Genomic DNA, 25,089 nt, shown 5'->3' on the forward strand with positions numbered 1-25,089 from the left:
CTCGTAAACTTTAATTAAAACTATTTATAATATAATATATTTTAAAGACCCTCGTATAATCCGTAACTATATAAAAAAAGGTTACGTTAATAAACTTATTTACCCCGTTATAAGATTTATTATTATTTTTATAAATTAATAATTTATTTTATATAACGAAACGAAACGTTATATTAACGGGTAAGTTACGAAATATTTAATAAAGATTAAATAAAGACGGATTATTAAAGTATTATTACTGTATTTATATCCCGGTAAAAAGTTCGGTATATTAAAAAATACTTAATTAATATTATAATAAACCTTTTATAAGTTACTTTAAAAAGGTTAAAATAAAAAAAATAATAAAAAGGAAATTTTATTAATTAAGTATAATTAAAGATATTTATAAGTTTATCGACTTTTACTCGATTTATTAACGAATCGTTACGAAAAAATATAAATTATATAAAGAGTTATAACTTTTATTAATTCTATAAAGACTTTAATAAAAAATTTTAATAAACTTTATTATAAAATTATTTATCGTTTTTTATAAAAAAAAACTAATCGATAATATTTTAATAATAATTAATAAATATACGAAAATATATCGTTTTTTTTTAATATTAATTATTATTACGTCCGAAAGACTAGTACGAATAATATACGTTAAAATTAAAAACTAGTACGGAATACTTAAAAGAATCGTTTCGAATAAAAAAAGTATATTTATTAATTAATTTTAATTCGAAATATATATGACGTTATTAATTCGTCGAAGACTTTTAATAACGTATTACTTTTAAACCGATAAATAAATTAAACGAATAAATTAAACTTTAAAATATTATTTAAAGGTATTTTTTAACGACGAGTAGTCGAATTAGTTACTACTTTTATAAGACGTAAAGTTTACGGTTAATAACGTTATTAACGTAATTATTAAAGTTATACCCTTTAATATATTATACGGATATAACTTAAATATATATATTAACGTTAAAAACGACGTTTATAAAAAAGACGTATTAATTATCGTAAATAAAATCGAGAAAATTTATACTTTTAAAAAAAAGTAAAGAATTATTAAAAAAAAGTTTAAAAAGTATATAAAAAATATTATAATAAAAAGTATTAATTAAAAGTTTTTAAAATAAAAGATCTCGTTTTATTATCGACGTAAAATTTTAAGTTATAAGTAATTAAAAAGAAAATAGTATTAAAATTCGTTAAACCTTTTAAAGTTATTAAAGTAATTAATTTATAAATATATAAATTAACGTTATTATAAATATATAATCGTATTTATAATATATTCTTAGTCTTTTTATTAAAACTTTAAAAGTCTTAATAAAAGAATTCGGTAAAAAAAATATCGTTACTTGTACTCGAAAAAAACCCGGAAGAATAAAAGGTAAAAGTAGTTAAAAATAAAACGAAGTATAATAAAAAGGTTTACTACTTAATAAAATAAATTAAGTAACTTATAAAATATAACTAGTAAATATTTAAAAAAGATATAAAACGTATTTAAAAGGTTATTTAAAATTACGAGAAAAAGTATAAAATAATCGTTTTATAAAAAAAAAAGTAAATTATTAAAATTTTTATTTAAATTTTAAATAACAACTTTATAATAAAACGTAAATATAATACGTTAAAAGTGTTTATTTAATTAAAAAATACGAGAAACGACTTAATGTATTAATAAGTTAGTTTTATACTTATAACGTTCGACTTATAAAAAAAAAACCGTTACTAATACTTAATACGACTCGTTAGTAAAAAAAGTGTAAAATATAAGAAAAGTATTTTAAAAAAAAAAGGGTTAAAACGTCGTTTATAACGTTTTATATATATAAACGAACGACCTTTTTTAATCGTATTCCGACCCATTAAATTAAGAAAAATACAACGATTCTTTAATTATTTTTAATATAAAGGATTACCGGGACCGAGTCGTAAATAAAATCGTTTAAAATTCGAGTTATCGTTATTAATAATAAAAAGTATACGGTTATAAACGGTCCGTAACTTTATTATTACTCTTTTATATACGGTCCGACTTATCGTTTTATTAAAATCGGTGATTAGTCGGTAGGTTTTTTTATAAGTTTAAACGAGAATTATTAATCGGTATATAAACTCGTCGGTAATATATAGTAAAGTTAAAGACGTTTTTTCGTTTAGTTTTAACGAAAGGTTAATTACTTTAGTAATAATACGAAGAACGGTGTAAACGTTTTTTATAAGTAACGTAAAAACTTTTTTATAAAAGTAATAATAAACTTTATATCGTTAATATTTTATCGTTACTTTATATACGTAACGTAAGGTTTAATAAAGGTTAATATTTTTAAAACTATTAATAACGTTAAAAAAATAAGTAATATAAGTGTAAACTTAAAGGTCGGTAGTAAAATCCGGTTTAAAGTCGTTATTATTTTAAATATTTAACGATTTATCGTCAAGACTTTTATTTATCGTATTATTATTACCGTTTAAGTATATATTATTAAAAGTATTACGGTTGGACGTATTATAAAAAAAACGTTTAAAGGTCGTAAACGTAGTCCGTATTACGAAAAAAACGGAAAAAGTAAAAGTAGTATCGTTAATAGTACACCGTTAATTTATAAAAGTAATTAAATTAATAATAAGTTAAACGTAAAACGGGTTCGAAGGGTTTACGATTATATTATAAGTAGTAAGATTATTAGTTAACTAAAGGTGATTTAAGTTAAAAGGGTCCGTAATTAAAGGACGAGGAATAAACGTAATAGTTTAAAAGGGTGGAATAAAAGGAACTATAAACGAGTTAAATAATAAGTTAAAACGAAGTGGTTAAGAACGAGATTTATTTACGGACGGTAAGGTTATTTATCGAATAGTCTTTAACGAATCGAGTTAAAGTTAAAAAGGTTTAACGATTAACGAGTAACTTATAAGTAAGTTATTACCGATACGTCGGACGGTAATACGAGTATAAACGTGTTTTTTAACCTTCGATATTATAAGTTAATTAGTATAAAAGGGGGTGAGTAAGTAGTAAAGTAAATTAACGGTGTATTAAATAAACGTACGATTTAATACGTTCGAAAGACGTTAAGTAGTCGAGTTCGAATTACTTTTATCGTTACGTAAAAAAAAGGAAATAATAAAAAAAGATTACGAGATTTTTATTATAATATTATTTAAAGACTTATCTTTATCGTATTTATAACGTTTAAATATATTAAATAATATATTAAAAAATAATTTAATTAAAAACGACTTTTAAACGAATAAGTTACGAATATAAACGAAAAGAAAAGAAATTAAAGAAAAAACTCGATTAACGATTTACGGACGAGAAATAATCGACTTAATTAAAAAGTATTAAAAAAAAAAGAAAAAGAAAGTAAGTTACGATTCTTTTACGAGTAAAAAATAATTTATTAAAAAAACGTTCGTTAAATATAAAAGTAAGTAAAAAGTAAAAAAGTAAAAACGAGTTATAATAAAGGTTTAATTAAGTAACTAGTTTTATACTCGTATATAAAAAAAGAGTAATAAAAATAAATAACGTTTATAAAAAGAATAATATTTATAAATAAACGTTTTAAGTAAAAATAACCCGTAAACGTTCGTCGTTATTTATTTATTATATAATTACGTATATATTTAACGAAAATAACGACGTTAAATAATATTTATATTTTAACGAAATATAAAAATATTTATTTAAATATTAACGTTTAATAATAAATAGTTTAAATACGTTTAATACTTTTAAACCTTATATTACGTTAATAATCGACGGACCGGACTATTATATAATATAAAAAATTATGAAGTAACTCGTATACGAAATAACGGACTATCGTATTTAATTAATAAATTAGTTATAATTTCCGATACTTTTTATTCGGGTAAGAGTAAAAAGAATAAAAAAAGTTACGAAAAAAACTAAAGTTTAGTTTATTAAAAGGGAAGAATAATTATTATAATCGAGTCGAGGTCGAAGGTTACGAATTAAGTGACTAAACTTATATAATAAAACGAGGTATAGTTAATCTTTAGTTATACGTTAACGTTACGTTTACGAAAGGTTATTCTTTTTAAATAATAAGACTCCTTTCTTTTTAAAAGGAAGAAGGGGTAAGAATTAGTCTTTGTTATAATATATACTTACTTTCGTCTTCGAAACTAACGTTTTTATTAACTAATTTATCGTAAAGACTTATTTTATAACTACTTATAATAAAACACCGTAAATTCTCCGTTAAATTAACGTATACTTAAGGTATTTACGTAAAAGACGCCCTAGTCTTAAAGGTTAATGGTTAGTTATAAAGGAGAGTATATAAGTACTTTACGATACACTATAAAATCTTTAACGAATAATAAGTAAAAGGGGCCTGTAAGTGTTTAATAATTAGTTAGGGTTTTGACGGTTAACGGCGGTTATGTTAGCGGGCCGCGCCTAGTAGGTACGTTAGTAAGGCCTGGTTGACATAAGCGGTTAAACCCCGTTGAATCCCCGTAGATTTAACGGTGTTTGGGTATGTTATGATAGGCGGGTGGTGATAAAGCCTTATTAGCGAAGCTTTAACGAAAGGGTTATAGACCTAGACGATAATAGATCCGTAAGGAACTCCCGAGTAGTTTGATAAAAGAAGTAGACCTTGTCGTGATAAATGGAGACGAATAAACCACTTTAAGATTGGAGGTGTGATTTAAAGTCCTTATCTTCCTTTAACTCGAGATCGTTAATGTACTTTAATTGGTTATTTATACGTACGGTAATATTTATTTATAAGAAGCCCTGAATTTTCTCTATAAATCGGTACTATTTATAATACTATAACTTTATTTATAGTACCGTTAAGTGTTTTTTACCCTTTTTCACCTATTAAACGCGGCGTACCCTCGACCTTCGTGGCGTACCCTCGACCTCTTACAGCGTATAGGCGCTATAAGCTAGCGCTATAGTCTATAACATACGATGACTAAACCTTTCACCTACCATAGAATATAATAATCCTCTTTTCGCTCTCTCTTCGAGGAACGAAGATTGGAATCTAATCCTTGTAACATACAACTAATTCCGTATACAAATCATCAATTCATCGATTTTTTTTCGTGTTTTCATCACCAAGTTTATCGAGATTTATCAAATTGACCTCCAAATCTTACAGAAAAAGGTGTACGGAGTATGCTCTTTCTCCCCATACGGGACTAAGTATAATAGGCAGTCAACTTCGGAGTGTGTGCCGTATTGTGGAGCCACGCTTATTTCTCACTCCGACAAAGCTTATTTTACTCCGACGTTTTCACTCCGATAGTCCGAAGCAACGGAGCCTGGAGGGTTATCACAGGATCTTCATAATACCTTTTTCACCAAAACAAATTCAATAATAATGGATCCACCGTAATATGACCGACGGTTCCTGATTCAATACCCCAGACGCCAAGATACGGGGAAAGGGTAGCTATCTACAACGTACGGAGTAAAAGGCCACGGTGTGAGAACAACCCCACTCCGTCAAGCTGATATAAAGGAGACGTCAGTCTAATTTGCATCTGCTTTGTAGTTGTACTCCCATCCCTCCTTGATTCCGTCTGTTCCACCCATAACGTAAAGTGTCATGGCTATCTCACGCATTTTGCTCACCACTGGCTTACTGGCTGCTCTCTCGTCGGCCATGCCGGGCCGAGGGGGTGATGTGCTCGGCTTCGGCACGCCCCAGTCGGTCGGGATGCTGGCCGAGCCGCTGCATACGATGGTGGGCAACCTGACCAATTTCACGCACGCGGCCAACTACGGCTCGCACAGCTACCACGCCGTGCACCCGATCGAGCCCGGCGGCGTGACGATTGTCGGCCGCGACAGCAAGGTGGTCAGCTACTTTGCCATTGGCAAGCGCAACCTGTACGCCGACGCCAACGGCACGCTGCTGCCAGCGCATCTGCAGGAAGACGCGACACTGGATACGGTCTACGACATGGCCAGCCTGACCAAGATGTTTACGACGGTGGCGGCGCTGCGGGCGATGGATGCGGGCCTCATCGCGCTGGACGCCCCAGTGGCGTCCTACGTGCCCGCGTTTGCAGCCAACGACACGGAAAAGGCAAGCGTGACGATCGAGATGCTGATGACGCACACGAGCGGCTTCGACGCGGACCCGTCGCCGGCTCTGTACTCTGGCGCCTACGCGACGCACGCCGACAAGATCGACGCCATCGTCACGCAGCGCCTGCTCAACGCGCCGGGCAGCACGTTTCTCTACTCGGACCTAAACTTTATGAACCTCATGGTCGTGCTCGAGACCGTCACGGGGCGTCCGCTGGACGCCTTGATTGGCGACTACACACGCGAGCTCGGCATGGCCTCGACGTTTTTCAATCGCGGCAACCGCGAGGGCTGGAGCAACCCGTTCTACGGCCGCGCCGCCACCCAAGAATTCCAGATCGCCGTGCTCGGCGCCGGCGAGCCGCAGCGCCCGCAGCCCGTCCGCGGCACCGTCCACGACGAGAACGCCTGGGCGCTGGGCGGCGTGTCGGGCCACGCGGGGCTGTTCTCGACCGCCCTCGACACCGCCAAGCTCTGCCAGATGATCTTGAACAACGGCACCTACGGCGGCCGCCGCATCCTCTCGCAGCAGAGCGTCGACCACATTTTCAAGAACTACAACGCTTACCTCGGGGATGTCGACGCCGATCACGGCCTCGGCTTCGAGCTCGACCAGTACTACACGGCCGGCCCGCTCGCCAGCCTGCAGACGGCGTCGCACACGGGCTTCACCGGCACCAGCCTGGTCATCGACCGCGCCCACAACGTCTTCTACGTCCACCTCGCCAACCGCGTCCACCCCTCGCGCGCCTGGAGCAGCAACAACATTGTCCGCGAGACCCTGGGCTACTGGGTCGGCGAGTCTCTGGGCCTCGACCTTACTGTTCCGGAGTAGGAGAGCAGGAGAGTGGGATAGTGGGGGTGAGGTCGGGGAGAGATGCGATATAATTATGTAGTTGGACTGTTCCTGTTCTTCCCCGTGTAAATTTAATTCTTAATTTAGTTTTATACTCTTGATATGCCTATGCTCATCTCGTCATCCACCCTTCATACAGTCTGGCTGAAATAGAAGGCCAAAACCATCATCTCCTCCCTTGCCAATCCCCGGCCGCGCTGCCCGTGGTGTTGGCGCCACCTTCGTTGTTTACGCCACAACAACTGCGAAGCCGAAGGGGCCCAAAACATGGCTGTTCCAAGGAGCGGAAGTGTCCTTACGCGTTCTATACTCTCGACTTATAAATAAGAACCTGTCTACCCACGAGGGTCGCTCAAGCTTTCTCTCTCTCGGGTTTTGTGTAAGGAGAAAGAGATTCGGCAAGTAATCGCCCACCAAACTTACCCAAGTAGCCGGGGAAGGTCAAAAGCTCAACCAGAGTCCGATCGTACATAAGGCGAAAAGGAAGATTCTAACAAGTTCCATTGTCGCCGACGCGCCTTAAGACGACGAGCGACGGAACTAAGAAAACTCTGTAAAAACTCTGTAAACTTCTCCACTTAAAAGGAATATATAAGAATCCTTTCGTAGGCGGCCACGTATCGTCGTTTAAGTGAAAGTCTTAAGAACTTAAGTATACTTAAATTCTTACCTTCTTTATTCTTTTCCTTTATTAAACTATATTTACGGTCACTTTATTTTAACCTCAAGTATTTATTCCTTTATAAGACCGTGATAAATTAAATAAGTAAAATACGAATAAGGGAATCATAAATTATAAGGCCTCCACCGGAACACGGGATTAGAAAAAAATATAAAGTTTTAGTCTTTTACTATAAAAATCTCTTTTAAAAATATAATAAACTCAAGATAACTGTTAAACTATAACGATAAACAATTAAGAAACGACCAACTCTTGTTATAAAAAAAAGATAACGATATATATATATAAAGAAAAAAAGTACAAATAAGAAAAGTATTTTTAAAATAAAAATAAAAATAAAAATAAAAATAAAAATAAAAATAAAAATAAAAATAAAAATAAAAATAAAACCATAAATTAAAGAAGGCCAACAAACGCGAGAACGTAAAATAAGTCACCACCACATGACTGTCAATGGAGGAACGGGGACGACAAAAAGGTGACAAGCCGCCTTGAGTATTATCTTTTTTCTTCGTAAGGTACATTTGCTTTCGCCTCCACGACATCGATATCCATCTTTGCGCGCTTTGTGTGTTGGAGGCTGCCATGTTGGTTGGGCATTATCCTTCGTTTGAGCTGCCTGCTTGCTGGCTCCTGGTCCTGGCGTCGCAGCTCATGGGGTAGGCCGGAAAGGGCGACCAATTTACGGCATAAGCGCCGACGGGCTTCAACGTTGATCCTTCTCCTTTCTTTCATACAAAAAACAAAATAAAAAAAAGTAAACCATCAAACGGCCAGGGCCGGCGTTACGCCTTTTATTCATGCTCGTTTTTCTGGAGCCGACGTTTTGAGAGTCGATTTCATTGGATGACAATATCGCAGTGCAAAACACGGGGCTTTTAAGACCGTCAGCCTTGTCCCCAAAATAAGATAGCGAGAGGGAGGAAGACGAGAGGAACAAGGGCCGTTGACTGGTGACCATGCGACGTTCCAAATTGCGAATAGTACTGTTTTCTCTATATGTATGGGCTCGTCTCCCTGTCTTTTCTTTCTTGGGTCTTTGTACGTTCGTTGCCATATCCATCGACCCCAGATATTTCTCTGCTATCGAGACTCATCACCAGCACACACTTTACCTCCCCGCTCTACCAGTCCCGCAAAACAGGTTGCTTTAAGTCCCTCAGCCTACTTCCCCAGTCAACCGCCATCGGGCAAGAAAGTGTGATCGATACGCAATGGCTGTTCTCACTCTCTACATTGCCATATGCAAGCTCAACGCCACAGGCGGTGCTCGCCATTGGATATTGATCCTTGCTGAAGAAGGCGCCAGGAACGGCACCTATCCTAAAAAAGGTCAAATATATTTTCCTTTTATTTATACATTATTTATCTTTATATTAATAAATAATTTAATAGGAATGATACCTTATAGTTTTGCTTCAACAAGTCATTTTATTTTAACATTTTCTTTAAGTTTTACTATAGTTTTAGGTGCAACAATTTTAGGATTTTTAAAACATGGTTTAAAATTCTTTTCTTTATTAGTACCCGCTGGTTGTCCTTTACCTTTATTACCTTTATTAGTTTTAATAGAATTAATATCTTATTTAGCTCGTAATATTTCTTTAGGTTTAAGATTAGCCGCTAACATAATGAGTGGTCACATGTTATTACATATATTAGCAGGTTTTACTTATAATATAATGTCTTCAGGTATATTATTCTTCTTCTTAGGTTTATATCGCCCAAATCTCCGACAAGGACAAAAACAAAGTGAAGGCTTCCGCGCAAAAGTACTCGGCAAAGTTTTGCCAGCAGTGGGTGATAGAAGTGCTGGCCGATCTAGAGAGGAAGGGCTTGATCCCTGCCGGGACAACGGCCAACTGGGAGGACGAGATGGAAACGGATCCGTATGCTACACAATATGCATAATGAACGATGCGTGGCGTGTCAGTCGGCACCAGTCGACAGCCGGACACGCTGGGGGAATCGGTAGTGTAAATAGGATGCTATTTAACCATACAACAGAGAATAGTAGCCAAGACCTGCCGCGGACACAGTCATGTGTTTATTCTTGTATCTTCTTTTCTTTCTATTCGTTGCCTCCGCCGATACCGATACTATCTAATTCACCAGGCTGAAGATGTATTAAGCATCACCGCAACTTCCTTCAAGTATGGATCAAGGACCCGATCAACAAATCCCTCCTTGATCCACGCCTTGTCCCACCCGGGGCGCCAGAGGGCCTTGCAGTACTCCCAGTATTCGGGAAAGAACCCGGAAAACTCCCAATCCAGAATGGCGACGACTGTGGCGCCGCGGACCAGAATGTTTCTCGGGTCCAGATCATTGTGTGTCAGCACAATTTCATGGTCATGCATAACAGCATGTTGTACCCTGCAAAGCAGACGCGTGAACGGGTCATCTTCATCTTTAGCAGACCAAACTTTTGCCAGGGCCTCATTGAATGCGGCCTCGTTGGCATAGGGGCCGTGTTCCACGTCGTCCATTGAAAAGAATTGGTCGTTGCATCCAGAACCGTCGACCGTACCGATGAACGCGCCTTTTAACTGTCGAAGCTGTGTGAGGTAGCCGCGGAGCTGGAACAGAATGGCATCCTTGTCTTCAGCAGTGAGGCCCTCCCACACGTTGTCTAGTCGGTCGCCCTCCACATACTCCATGACTATACAGACATGGCCGGAATTGGCATCTCGGTAGACGTTGTGTACTTCCGGGACCGGGATGCTTGTGTGCTTGCTCACAAACTTCATGGTGTTGGCCTCGGCCTCGCGGACCGTGTCGCCGGATTTGAGTACCGTTTTCCCATCTGGGAGCAGACAGGGCATCGAAAATGGCGGAGCGAGTTTCGTCGCCTGGTCGACTTCTTCATTAGTGATAACTCTTGTCATGTCGGGGATGGGCATTGTTCGGTGTTGTAGATCAAATTTGAGAATACAATTGATTTTCTTTTTTTAATGTTCCTTTTTTTTTTTTTTTTGAAAGACGGCACCGAGCGGACACTAAATATGCCTAATTCCCCCATTGTTCGACGTGCTGCAATGGCAGTCAGGTCCTATCGGTCACTGGGCCCCTGGGCTGCGTTAACCCCGCACGGGGAGGGGCAATATTATGGGGCGCGTGGTGGACAACGGTTCAAATCCTAGCCAGCCAACACATTCGTGCTAAATCTGGCACCCTTCAATCTTCCACACAGCAATTCATACGACCTAAATACAGCCCGCAGCATCGTTTACACTCTCTAGAGGATATTAATCTGTTTCTCTACTGCGCCCTCATGGCGACACAGTCAACATCGGGCCGGCCCGCACCCGCGCCGTTTGTTGTAGAGCCAACCGCACACCACACCCACACATTCATCCTCCTCCACGGCCTTGGCTCCAATGGCGAGAAATTCGGCCGTGAGCTTCTGGAGACGGGGATCGGCTCTGATGGCCTTGGACTGCCATCTCGGTTTCCCGGAGCAAAGTTCATCTTCCCCACATCCCGGCGCCGGCGCTCGACGGCGTTCCGCCGGTCCATGCTCACGCAGTGGTTCGACGTCGCATCCCTCGACGACCCTTCCGACCGCAGCCACAAGCAGCTCGCGGGGCTGCGCGAGTCGTTTGCCGAGACTCTCGCCGTCGTGGAGCAAGAGTGCGGAGACGCGGGCATCCCAAGACAGAACATTATCCTCGGCGGGCTGAGCCAGGGCTGTGCGATGGCGCTCATTTGCCTGATCGCACTCGAGCGACCCATTGGCGGATTTGTCGGTATGAGTGGCTGGCTACCGTTTCAAAAAGAGATTGAAGCAAGAGCAACTGCTGGGGACGGGCCGCAGCTTGATGATGTAGTTCTTAGTGGAACGGACGAACGGTGTTCTGTCTCTGCGGGGGCAGACACGGAGAAGCAAGACCACGGCAGGTCCCTGGCTAACAGCATAGACTACGTACGGGAGCTGCTGCAGTTGGACAATGTCTCTGACGGCGCGCACACGGTCCTATCAACCCCCGTATTTCTTGGCCATGGCGAGGCCGACGACAAAATCAAGGTTTCGCTGGGCGAAGCAGCACACCGCACGATGGGCCGGCTCGGATTCGATGTGCAATGGCGGGCCTACGCGGGGCAGGGCCACTGGTATAGAATCCCAGACGAGATCGACGACGTTGTGGCATTTGTCTCTGTAAAGTGTGGGTGGGCTGGTGACGAACAGCCGGGTACGTAGGGGGACAACGAGGCATAGGAACCCGGGGCCCCTTCCAGCGACCGCAACATAACAAACCGTCTGTTTGAAAGTACTTGAAGCGTTCTTTTTATCTTTTCTAAATTACATTTCCGATTAAAGTGTTGTTGTATTTGTAAGCCGTGACTGGTACTGGCGTGTTAGAACCATCTTTGGAGTCCCGACTACCCTTTCTCGTCCACTTGAATACCATGCGAGAAAGTTTCTGACTTCGTTCGGGCACTGTGCCCGTTGTTTCGCGGTCCTCGATGGCCGTCTTCGGTATAGCCGAGAGAGGAAATTTTGCGTGGCCGATGCTGGCACCGCGAGCATCCGGGTATGCTGAGTATGCTTTGGGCGAGTTTTGTTTACTGCCACCCGATCCGCCAAAGAATGTGGTGCCCGGTGTCATCATACAGGATGATCGTTCGAGAAAGTCGGCATATTCTTTAACCCATGACGCAGATGGGGACAAGAACGGGAACGGGTGTCACCCCACTCCGCTATTTCTGTCTTCAACATACTCATTAAAACTATGGAGGAATAAAGGAGCGGTTAGAAAGAATCATCGCGAAACTAAATACCTTAATCACTGGTGCTACATATGGACAACAAAACTACCAACTCCATTAGTAACGGCAGCATCTTCTCGCAAAGATCCAAACATTTCGACATTAAGTATCACTACCTAAGAGAGAAAATTGCGTTGGGACTTATCACCACGAAGCTGGTGCCCACAACACTGCAGCTCGCCGACCCGTTTGCCAAGGCACTGGCGAAAGAGACCTTCACCAAATTGGTCGAACAGTTTATGAGCGAGACTGGTAAGAAGAAGGACTGAATTCAGAAGCAACAGGCATTTGGAAGCCTTCACAGATTTCAGACGACGCACATGCAAGCCAGCGCCAATACGCAGTTTCTCTTCGTTTCACTGTCGGAGGGTACGTAGGGAGAGGCTTACTAATCCGTTTACTTGAGGCATCTTCTTTTTCTTATCTAATTCATTCGGTGGCTGACCAACTTAAACAATACAAACATCATTACGCTCAACACTAACGGCCCACCACGTAATGTAACAGAAGCAACTTTCGATAATACTATACAACTTACGAAGTACGGAGTACTCCGTAAAAACAAATTATATAGTGACCAGACTTGTTTCGAGGTAGGCCGGCCCAACTCTTCTAACTTATAACCATACCCTTTATAAAACTACGCTAGTCCACCTCTTTTCTCCCACCACTTAACCATTAACCATCCACTTCTATCTCCTTAAGCCCGAGAATAAGACTTTTTTCCAACGCGTATTATAATTAACCTAGACGTCAAAAAAAGATCCACAGTGACAAAAAAATACATACGATTACATAACAAAAAGAGGTACCCCCAGATCAAATTGTCATGACATACCCAAACACCGTGAAATCTACGGGGATTCAACGGGGTTTCACCGCTTATATCAACCAGGCCTTACTAACGTGTCTACTAGACGCGACCCGTTAATATAACCGCCGTTAACCGTCAGAGCCCTAGTTAATTATTAGACACTTACAGGCCCCTTCCACTTACTTGTTATTCGTTAGAGATTCTACGGTGTATCGTAGAGTACTTATACACTCTCTTTTATAGTTAGTCGTTAGTCTTTAAGGTTAAAACGTTTTTTACGTAAGTGTTTTAAGTATACGTCGATTTAACGGGGAATTTACAGTGTTTTTATAAATAATAATATAAGTTTATCCGAACCCTTTTCTTTCGATAAAACGGGGTAAAGATTAAATTTTATATATTTTACTACTTACGTTTTAACTATTTTACTTTATAATCTTTTTTTTATTAAAATCTTATCTTTAAAACCTTTTAATAATTCTTAATTTATAAGGGTCTGTTAGGGGAGATCGTTACGTAAACACCTAGGATGAATACTTTGGTGAAAAGTTAGTTCCTGAATTAAATAAAAGAATATCGATAAAGAAAGAGAAAGAAAACAAGAAGCGTAAGACTGGGTAAATAACCCCCTTTTCTGGTCCTACTCGTAGACTTTTAATTAAGGGTCCGGCTCCCTAACCACCGTACCGTCACATACCCCGGCCTATAGATGTCTGATTAGAAGTCCGGGAGTTTAGTTATTAGTTTACGTACCGTTTAATTATCCTCGGACCCTTAGTCCGTTATAATACCCCCTTTTTTTATAAGACGGGTCTTCGTCGTTTATAAGACTTTACCGAGGCTTAGTTCGTAGTCTTGTAAAGTTTTAATATCCGTTATTTTTTACCGTAACTTTTATATTAGTACGGGATACTCGGTTTAATATATTAACACCTTTTAATTACGTCTTTAGTGTCGGTGTTTAAAGATCCGATCGATCTTTTATTCGTCTTAGTCCTTTATTAATAACGGCCTCGGTTATACGAACTATCGTTATTAACTCGGGAACGGGTTATTTATTACTCGTCGTATTAAGTCTACGTAAAACACCGGGTGAATCCTGGTTAAAGTGTTTAATCGTACTACGTACGATCTTATTAACTCCGTTACGGTATATTATAAGACTAGTTAGTTAAACTTTTTTAATAAACGGTTAAAGGTAATATTATATAAGTGTAATATAACTTTATTTTTAACGTAAAAGAAGTTTATTACTACCCTTCGTTTATTTATTACTTTAATTTAACGGTTTTACGTTACCGTTATTACCGTTTATATTACTACCGTTACTATCCTTTACCGTTCGATTTATACTTTTACTTTTATTACCGACGACCTTTATTCGAACGTAGTTTTAATCGTCGATTTTAACTCGACCTTATAATAATAACCGTATAATATATAAAACGGTAATATCTTTATCGAACTACTTATCCGGTTATTTAAAATTAATATTACTATTAATAAAAACCTTACTTAATCGTTTTACTCGTACGTAGTAAATATTCGTAAGTATATTTTTAACTTTTAATTTATACGTTCCGTCACGTCGTTTATTTACGGGTGGAAAACCGTTAATAATCGATAAGTAATATTAAGACTTTTATAAATTAACCTTTAAAACGTACTTACGAATTAAAGGCCTTTATTCGATATAATAACTATAAATAACCCGTAGTAACGTAAGACTTCGATTAAAAGTTTATATACTACCTTTTTCGTCGTCGTACCCGTTATTAATTCGAAGACTACTACTTTATTTAACTTATTTATTACGATTATAATCGACTCGTAACCGTTAAACGACGGTAACTCGGTTATAAAGTCTATTAATAACTTTATTTAAAGTCTTTTCGGTACTAATAAAGGTTTTAATAACCCGTACTTTATATTACGTTAATACTTACTTTTTTAATAAATTACGTAATTCCGAACGAACCTTCGTACGTTTAACGTTAATCTTAATTATAAAAACTAACGGACTATTAAGTTTCGTATACTTTCCCGACCGGAATAACCCTTTAACGAGAGTCGTATATTAATTAAATAATCTTTATTCGTAAAGGTTTTTACACCGGTATTTAAACCCTTTTATATTAACGAAGTTTACTCGTCTCGTTTAAAGAATACTTTAATATATTAATCGAAAGTCTTTATTTTAACGGTAAAGTCTTTTCGTTTTTGGTTATTAATTATCGTATCTTTTAATAACGGTTATTTTATTATAAACCTTTTCTTTAAAGGTTACTTAACTCTTCTCTTTTAAACGGTAAAAGTAATACTTCTTTTAAACTTACTTTTTAATCGTTTTTAAGTTAATCGTAGTCCGTATTAATAACTTAAGTTTATTTTACGTATACCTTTTTAAAGTTCGTTTTACTTTAATTACGGTCGTTTTTAACGTTATTCGTTTATACCGTTTATACTATACTTACCCGTAAGTTTAACTCTTTAACGTTTTAATTAAAACTTTACTCGGTATTATAATCTCGTATTATTATTAATTCGTATTAAACCTTTCGTAATAGTTAAATATTTCGTTCGATTAAACGGTCGTTCTTTACTTTTTAAAGTATATTTTTTTTTCGTTATAAAAGTACGTCCGTAATTACTTATAACTTTTTTAACCGGTATATTAAAGTATAGTTATAACTTATTAATTTATAAACTTATCGTATTTATTATTTATTAATTTATTATTAAGTTTAAAAGTAAATTAAGTTTTAATAGTTTATAAATACCGTAAATCTCTCCCTTTAAAACTCTAATTACTACTCTTATAAGACCGAAATTACTAATAATATTTCTTTATCGTAAATCGAATAATTATACTCCGTTAAGGATAACTTTTTTAAAAAGTAAACTATTAAGTATTACGTTAAGTTTTTTACTTATTATAATAACCCTTTACTTATTATATATTTTAACGAGTCTACGTTTACTCGTTTAAACCGACCCGGTTTATAAAGAATTAATATTAAAACGTTAATTATAACTTTATATAATTAATCGAAAACTCGTTAATATTTAATAATTTATACGAACTTATAATCTTTTCGTATTAAACTAGTTAAAAGTATTACGATTTTAAAGTAGTCCGTAATAAACTTATAATAAAACTTTATAAAACTTAAGAATTTTTACACTTTTTTTATTATTATAAGGACCTTTTAATTTTTAACTACTTTAATCTTTATAAAATTAATCGAGAGTTCGATCTTTAATTATACTACGTAACTTAAAAATTTTAACTTTTTTTTTATAAACTTATACTTTTTAACGTTTAATTATAACCCGGTCTTTTATAGTTTTTTAATTACTTATTTAACGACCTTTTAATAATTTTTAAAGGTACTGTTAATATATATAACTACGTTATTTATAAAAATAAACGTGTTTTTATTTAAGTAATCCTGTAATACTTAATTAATATATTTTTAAAACGTCGTCGGTACTTTAATTAAATTAAAGGGTATTATTAATTATTTATATAAACCGGTTTATATATTAAAAACTATTTTTTATTCGTTACTTAATTAAATTCGAACGTAATAAAAGACCGAAATTACGTTTACTTTTAATATTTAACGGTTTTTAACTACCGTCCGTAACGTTTTTATTATTAAAAGTATTAAGTATAAGTCTTTTTTAATTATTAAGTTTAACTTTTAATAGTTTATATAAAACTATAAACCGTCGTTCGTTTTTTTAACGAATAATATTAACGTTTTTATTAACGACTTATTAAGTTTAATTAGTCTTTAACTTAAAAGATTTAAGATCGTTTTTTTTATAATTAAAAGTTTCTCCTTTAATCGGTAATAAAACGGACTTAAAAGGATAAATAACTTTTACTTATCCGGTCCCTTTTAAATTTTAATCTCGTAGTCGATACCGGGTTAATTTAACGATAGTTTTTTTATAACCTTTCGATCGAAAACGTTCGTTATATCCCGTAATTATACTAATAGTTTCGTTTTAATTTATAATAACGTCTTTAATACCTTTTACGTATATAACGTTTTTTATACGTTTTTAAGTGTTACTTTTTAAACCGTTAATTAACTTTCTCGGATTACTCTTTATATCGTTTTAAAAGTTATTTACTTTATCGTTTTAATTAAACGTTAAAGGTTTTTATATATTAAGACTTAAATCTTTTACTTTTTAATCGTAAACTTATTATTAATTAAATTTAACCGTACTTCGTAACGGTTTATTTAACTTCGACTTAAAATTAAATCTTTTTTTTAATTCGGAACGATATAAGTTTATAATTAAGTCTTATATTTTTTTACGTTTAATTAAATTTTAATTACTTTTAAAATCTTTAATAGTAATTATTTTTTATTAAGTATTATTATTTAACGTAACTTATACGACTCGATTTATAACGTCTTTATAACGTACGTATACGTTTATTACTCGAATAATTTTCCCGTTATTAAGTAACTAGTATCGGTAAAAATAAAGACGTTATATTAATTATTTACCGTAATATTTATATATATACTTTTAACGTATATCTTTAACTTTTCCCTTCGTTACTATTCTTTTAATATTATTTTTTACTTTTTATTAAATCTTTTATAAAGAGTTATTCGTTTTTCGAACCTTTTATTAACGAAAACGAGTTATTTAAACTCGTACTTTTATTACGGTTTATTATAAGTTTATTAAAGTTATTACGAACTTTTATTTAAAATTTTAAGGTTAAATAGTTTTTTTTTTAAATACCTTTTTTAACTATAATTAAAATAGTCTTTTATTTTTTTATATACTTTAATCTTTTACGGTTACGGGTTACTTTACTTTACTTAAGTATTTATTAGTTTAAGTAAACTTATAAAGGTTTATTAAAAAAGATCGTTATATAAACACTTAAAATAAATACTTTAACGAAAAACTAGTTCTTAAATTAAATAAAAGAATATCGATAAAAAAAGAGAAAGAAAATAAAAAGTGTAAAGTTAAATAAACAACCCTTTTTTCTAGTCCTACTCGTAAACTTTTAATTAAAGGTCCGGTTCTTTAACCACCGTACCATTATATACCCCGACCTATAAATATTTAATTAAAAGTCCGGGAGTTTAATTACTAGTTTACGTACCGTTTAATTATCCTTAAACCCTTAGTCCGTTATAATACCCCTTTTTTTTATAAGACGGGTCTTCGTCGTTTATAAGACTTTACCGAGGCTTAGTTCGTAGTCCCGTAAAGTTTTAATATCCGTTATTTCCCGTCGTAACTTTTATATTAACGTAAAATACCCGGTTTAATATATTAATACTTTTTAATTACACTTTTAACGTTAGTGTTTAAAGATTCGATCGATCTTTTATTCGTTTTAACTTTTTATTAATAACGACCTCGGTTATACGAACTATCGTTATTAATTCGAGAGTAGGTTATTTATTACTTACCGTATTAAGTTTACGTAAAATACCGGGTAAATCCCGGTTAAAGTATTTAATCGTACTATATATAATTTTATTAATTCCGTTATAATATATTATAAGGTTAGTTAATTAAGTTTCTTTAATAAACGGTTAAAAGTAATATTACGTAAACGTAATATAACTTTATTTTTAACGTAAAAAGAGTCCGTTATTATCCTTCGTTTATTTATTATTTCGGTTTAACGGTTTTACGTTACCGTTATTACTATTTATATTACCGTCGTCGTCGTCCTTTATTATTCGATTTACGTTTTCGTTCTCGTTACCGACGACCCTTATTTAAACGTAGTTTCGATCGTCGATCCTAGTTCGACCTTATAATAGTAACCGTATAATATATAAAACGGTAATATTCTTATCGAGTTATTTATTCGGTTATTTAAAGTTAATATCGTTACCGGTAAAAGTCTCGTTTAATCGTTTTATTCGTACGTAATAAATATCCGTAAATACGTTTTTAACTTTTAATTTATATACTCCGTTACGTCGTTTATTTATAAATAAAAAGTCGTTAATAACCGGTAAGTAATATTAAGGTTTTTATAAATTAGTCTTTAAAACGTACTTACGAATTAAAAGTCTTTATTTAATACGATAGTTATAAATAATCCGTAATAATATAAAACTTTAATTAAAAGTTTATATATTACCTTCTTCGTCGTTATATTCGTTATTAGTTTAAAGACTACCGTTTTACTTAACTTATTTATTACGATTATAATCGACTCGTAACCGTCGGACGGTAGTAACCCGGTTATAAAGTTTACCGATAGTTTTATTTAAAGTCTCTCCGGTACCGGTAAAGGTTTTAATAACCCGTATTTCGTATCGTATTAATATTTACCCTTTTAATAAATTATATAATTTTAAACGAACCTTCGTACGTTTAACGTTAATTTTAACTATAAAAACTAACGGACTATTAAGTCTCGTATATTTTTCCGGTCGAAATAATCCTTTAACGAAGAGTCGTATATTAATTAAATAATTTTTATTCGTAAAGGTTTTTACGTTAGTATTTAAACCCTCTCGTATTAACGAAGTCTACCCGTCTCGTTTAAAGAGTACTTTAATATATTAATCGAAAGTCTTTATTCCGACGGTAAAGTCTTTCCGTCCTCGGTTACTAGTTATTATATTTTTTAATAACGGTTATTTTATTATAAACCCTTTTTTTAAAGACTATTTAACTTTTATTCCTTAAACGGTAAAGGTAATACTTTTTTTAAACTTACTTTTTAATCGTTTTTAAACTAGTCGTAGTTTATATTAATAACCTAAGTTTATTTTACGTACATTTTTTCGAGGTCCGTTTTACTTCGGTTACGGTCGTTTTTAATATCGTCCGTTTATACCGTTTATATTACGTTTACCCGTAAGTTTAATTCTTCGACGTTTTAATCGGGACCTTATTCGGTATTATAGTCTCGTATTGTTACTAATCCGTATTAAACCTTTTATAATAGTTAAATGTTTTATTTAATTAAATAATCGTTTTTTATTCTTTAAAGTATATTTTTTTTTCGTCGTAAAAGTACGTTTACGATTATTTATAGTTTTTTTAACCGGTGTATTAAAGTATAATCGTAGTTTATTAACTTATAAGTTTACCGTATTTACCGTTCGTTAAACTATTACCGAGTTTAAAAGTAAACTAGGTTCCGATAGTTTATAAATACTATAAATCTCTCCTTTTAAAGTTTCGATCGTTACTTTCGTAAAACCGAAATTACCGATAATATTTTTTTATTATAAATCGAGTAGTTATACTCCGTTAAGAATAACTTTTTTAAAAAGTAAATTATTAAGTATTACGTTAAGTCTTTTACTTATTATAATAACCCTTTATTTATTATATATTTTAACGAGTTTACGTTTACTCGTTTAAACCGACCCGGTTTATAAAGAGTTAATATTAAAGTGTTAATTATAGTTTCGTATAATTAATTAAAAGTTCGTTAATATTTAATAGTTTATATAAACTCGTAATTTTTTTACGTTAAACCGGTTAAAAGTATTATAATTTTAAAGTAGTTTATAATAAACTTATAATAAAACTTTATAAAACTTAAAAATCTCCGTACTTTTTTTATTATTATAAAAGTTTTTTAATTTTTAATTATTTTAATCTTTATAAAATCGATTAAAAGTTTAATCTTTAACCGTATTATATAACTTAAGAATTTTAACTTTTTTTTTACGAACTCGTACTTTTTAACGTTTAATTATAACTTAGTCTTTTATAGTTTTTTAATTACTTATTTAATAACCTTTTAATAATCTTTAAAAGTACCGTCGGTATATATAATTACGTTATTTATAAAAGTAAATACGTTTTTATTTAAATAATCCCGTAATACTTAATTAATATATTTTTAAAACGTCGTCGGTATTCCGGTTAAACTAAAGAGTATTATTAATTACTCGTATAAACCGGTCCGTATATTAAAAGTTATTTTTCTTTTATTACTTAATTAAATTTAAACGTAGTAAAAGGTTAAAATTATATTTACTTTTAATACTTAATAGTTTTTAATTACCGTCCGTAACGTCTTTATTATTAAAAGTATTAAGTACGAGTCTTTTTCGGTTATTAAGTTTAACTTCCAGTAATTTATATAAAACCGTAAACCGTCGTCCGTTTTTTTAACGAATAATATTAACGTTCCCGTTAACGACTTATTAAACTTAATTAGTTTTTAATTTAAAAGATTTAAAATCGTTTTTTTTATAATTAAAAGTTCCTTCTTTAATCGGTAATAAAACGGGTTTAAAAGAATAAGTAACTTTTATTTATTCGGTCCTTTTTAAATTTTAATTTCGTAATCGACGCCGGGTCGATTTAATAATAGTCTTTTTACGGTCTTTCGATCGAAAACGTTCGTTATATCCCGTAACTATACTAATAGTTTCGTTTCGATTTATAGTAACGTCTTTAATACCTTTTATATATATAGTGTCTTTTATACGTTTTCGAGTGTTACTTTTTAAACCGTTAATTAATTTTCCCGGACTATTCTTTATATCGTTTTAAGAGTTATTCGTTCCGTCGTTTTAATTAAACGTTAAAGGTTTTTATATATTAAAACTTAAATCTTTTACCTTTTAATCGTAAGTTTATTATTAATTAAATTTAACCGTACTTTATAACGGTTTATTTAATTCCGACTTAAAATTAAATCTTTTTTTTAATTCGAAACGACGTAAACTTATAATTAAGTCTTATATTCTTTTACGTTTAATTAAATCTTAGTTACTTTTAAAATCTCCGGTAGTAATTATTCTTCGTTAAATACTACTATTTAATATAACTTATACGACTCGATTTATAACGTCTTTATAATATATATATACGTTTATTATTCGAATAATATTCCCGTTATTAAATAGTTAGTATTAATAAAAGTAAGAACGTTATATTAATTATTTACTGTAATATTTATATATATACTTTTAACGTATATCTTTAACTTCTCCCTTCGTTACTATTCTTTTAATACTATCTTTCGTTTTTTATTAAGTCTTTTATAAAAAGTTACTCGTTTTTTAAACCCTTCGTTAACGAAAACGAGTTATTTAAACTCGTATTTTTATTATAGTTTACCGTAAGTTTATTAAAGTTACCGTAAACTTTTATTTAAGATTTTAAAGTTAAGTAGTTTTTTTTTAAATACCTTTTTTAATCGTAATTAAAATAATCCTTTATTTTTTTACGTACCTTAGTCTTTTATAGTTATAAGTCGTTTTATTCCGTTTAAGTGTTTATTAGTTCGAATAAGTCCCGTTCGGTTTATACCGAAGTTTAACGTAAGTCTTTAATTTATAATTCGATTTAAAGTACTTACTTTTTAAATTATTTATAGTCCGTATAAATAAAGGTTTTAATTAAAACTTTACGTGTCTTTTCGTTTAAAACGTTACGTAAATAATTAATAACTACTACGTCTTTTACACTCGTTAAGTTACTTCGAAGGAGTAAAATTTTAAACTTCGGGAAAAAGTAAAAGACCGTCTCGTCCGTCTTTTATTTAAAGTAAAATAACCGATTAAAAGTTTTAATCGTTTCGTTCGGATCTAAATAAATAAAATTTAAGTATTATAAAAAGTTCTCGGGTTAGTCTTAATAAAGTCCGGTCTTAATATACGATACTATTAAGTCCTTCGTTACGTTTTATAATCGGGAAAAGATATAATAATATTAATTTTACGGGTTCTCGATCGTTTTTCGGTCCGTTTTTAATTTTATTATTATTTCCACCCTTTAAACTTTATATTTTAACTTTTAATTTAAAAAATAAACTACGTCCGTTAATTTCGTATAAAGTTTAATTAAAGGTTTTTCGTAAACGTTTAAAAAAAAAGGAGTATTTATCGTCGTCGTTAAATTTAAAGTCGTCGTCGGTTTTAGTCCGTTATATTTTATTAATATCTTAAATAAAGATTTAAATTTAATCTTGTTAACCTTTTTTTTTCGACGTACGTTTTATTTATTCCCGTAATAACTTTTTATATTATCGTTATAAACTACGTTATCGTTAGTTCCGACGGGCCTTCGATCGGACCTTCGTCGGTCCCGTTATTATTATTTATTATTTCGTATAATCTTTAAAATCTTCGGTTTATTCGTTTAAGTTAATCTTTTAATTACTGGGTCGTCGTTTTAAAGTTTATTATTATTAATTATTTAGTTAGAATTTTACTAGTCCCGTACTAGTCTTTTACCACTCTAGTATAGTCTTAATCGTAAGTCCCGTCTTTTTTTACCTTGTAAAGTGTAACGAGTCGTTAATTTTTATATATCTTAACTTCCTTTACCGTTATTAAACCCGGTTAATCGTTAATCGAATTACGTCCAAAAAAAGTGTTATATAGTTCGGTTATCCCTACAGTAGTCGAGTAAAGATCGATATTTTAATATAAGGGTCTATTAAAGGAGATCGTTATATAAACACTTAAAATAAATACTTTAACGAAAAGTTAGTTCCTAAATTAAATAAAAAAATATCGATAAAAAAGGAGAAAGAAAACAAAAAGTGTAAGGTTAGGTAAACAACCCCCTTTTTTTAGTCCCACTCGTGGACTTTTAATCAAGGGTCCGGTTCCCTAACCACCGTACCACCACATACCCCGGCCTATAAATGTTTGATTAGAAGTCCGGGAGTCTGGCCACTAGTTTACGTACCGTTTAATTATCCTCGGGCCTTTAGCCCGTTACACCGTTAACCTTTAAAACTAGGACGTCTTTTACGTGGGTGCCTTAAGTATATATTAATTTAACGGGGAATCTACGGTGTTTCTACAGATAACAATATAAACTCATCCGAGCCCTCTCCTCTCGATGAGGCGGGGTAAGGATTAAATTTTGTACATCCTACTACCTACGTTTTGGCTGTCTTGTTTCGTGATCCTCTCTTTATTGAACCCTTATCCCTAGGACCCTTTGACAGTAAAAAACACTTAACGGTACTATAAATAATATTATAGTACTATAAATAGTACCGTTTTATAGAGAAAATTTAGGGTTTCTTATAAAAATTAAGTTAATAACTTTAAAAGTCTTGTACACTTTACGTGTCGTTTAAAGAATCCGTTTAAAGAGACAGTAATCCGAAATACTCACCCGAAGAATAATCCACGTCGACCGTCGTAATAAATAAATGTAAATATAGTATTAGTAAACTTGTTTTCTAGTAAGTTTTTTTTAACTTTTACTAAAAAATCTTTTCCTTAAGAATATTTTTAACCTTTTTACCTTTTTCTTCTTCTTCTTCTTTTATAAACTATTTAAACCGTCTTAACGGTAACTACGTAACGTACACTAATAATATAGTTCCCGTTTCTTTTTACTAAGAGCGTTCTTGTAAGAATTACTGTTTGTTAAACTTAACTATTTTTACAGGAGCCGCTCTCCATTTACTCGCGGGGTCTTTACTAATGTCTTTCTCGTTGTTTTATAATACGAATTAATATTCCCACAAGACGTCTACTATTCTTCTAATAGTTCAAAAACTAAAGAGTAATTAAACATTAACGTGATGTACCGTTATAAAGACGGGCTAAAAGGATTACGACTATAAGTACGAAGGCGCCCCTTAGAGTGACACGGGGTCGCCCCCTATAGCGACACGGGGTGTTTACTGTCTCTTTTTGGCAAAATCGACCCAAAACGGCTAGCGTATAAAATAAGCCGTCTCGAAGTACAAAGTACTTCGAAGAGACAACCTCTCACTGCAAAGACCGCCAAAAACGGCGCCACGCGCCAGTCAAAAGTGGCGGCAAGAACAGCGCTTTCTGCCTTTATTGTGTAAATCAAAGTGCGCGACTCGCTCATATACGCGACTCGCTTATCAACTACGTTAAGTCTTTTTTATT

The 25,089-nt window shown here is 33.5% G+C and overlaps 4 protein-coding genes across 4 annotated transcripts; 3 read left to right on the top strand and 1 right to left on the bottom strand.

The window, feature by feature from the left end:
• Positions 1-5,612: 5,612 nt before the first annotated feature.
• Positions 5,613-6,932, top strand: SPSK_05308 (beta-lactamase; the record flags this gene model as incomplete). The annotated part of the gene is made up of 1 exon (XM_016732057.1): positions 5,613-6,932. The coding sequence occupies one exon, from the start codon at positions 5,613-5,615 to the stop codon at positions 6,930-6,932; it is 1,320 nt and encodes a 439-aa protein (XP_016582871.1).
• A 2,811-nt stretch (positions 6,933-9,743) lies between these two features.
• On the bottom strand, positions 9,744-10,538 carry SPSK_05529 (uncharacterized protein; the record flags this gene model as incomplete). Its single annotated transcript, XM_016732273.1, has 1 exon — positions 9,744-10,538. One exon carries the CDS (start codon positions 10,536-10,538, stop codon positions 9,744-9,746), a length of 795 nt encoding a protein of 264 aa, XP_016582872.1.
• Positions 10,539-10,909: 371 nt separating this feature from the next.
• On the top strand, positions 10,910-11,836 carry SPSK_05467 (phospholipase/carboxylesterase; the record flags this gene model as incomplete). The annotated part of the gene is made up of 1 exon (XM_016732213.1): positions 10,910-11,836. One exon carries the CDS (start codon positions 10,910-10,912, stop codon positions 11,834-11,836), a length of 927 nt encoding a protein of 308 aa, XP_016582873.1.
• A 601-nt stretch (positions 11,837-12,437) lies between these two features.
• Positions 12,438-12,674, top strand: SPSK_05758 (uncharacterized protein; the record flags this gene model as incomplete). The annotated part of the gene is made up of 1 exon (XM_016732493.1): positions 12,438-12,674. One exon carries the CDS (start codon positions 12,438-12,440, stop codon positions 12,672-12,674), a length of 237 nt encoding a protein of 78 aa, XP_016582874.1.
• Between the last annotated feature and the right edge of the window lie 12,415 nt (positions 12,675-25,089).

Source organism: Sporothrix schenckii (genome assembly GCF_000961545.1).
Source record: "Sporothrix schenckii 1099-18 chromosome Unknown Cont49, whole genome shotgun sequence".
NCBI lineage: Eukaryota > Fungi > Ascomycota > Sordariomycetes > Ophiostomatales > Ophiostomataceae > Sporothrix > Sporothrix schenckii.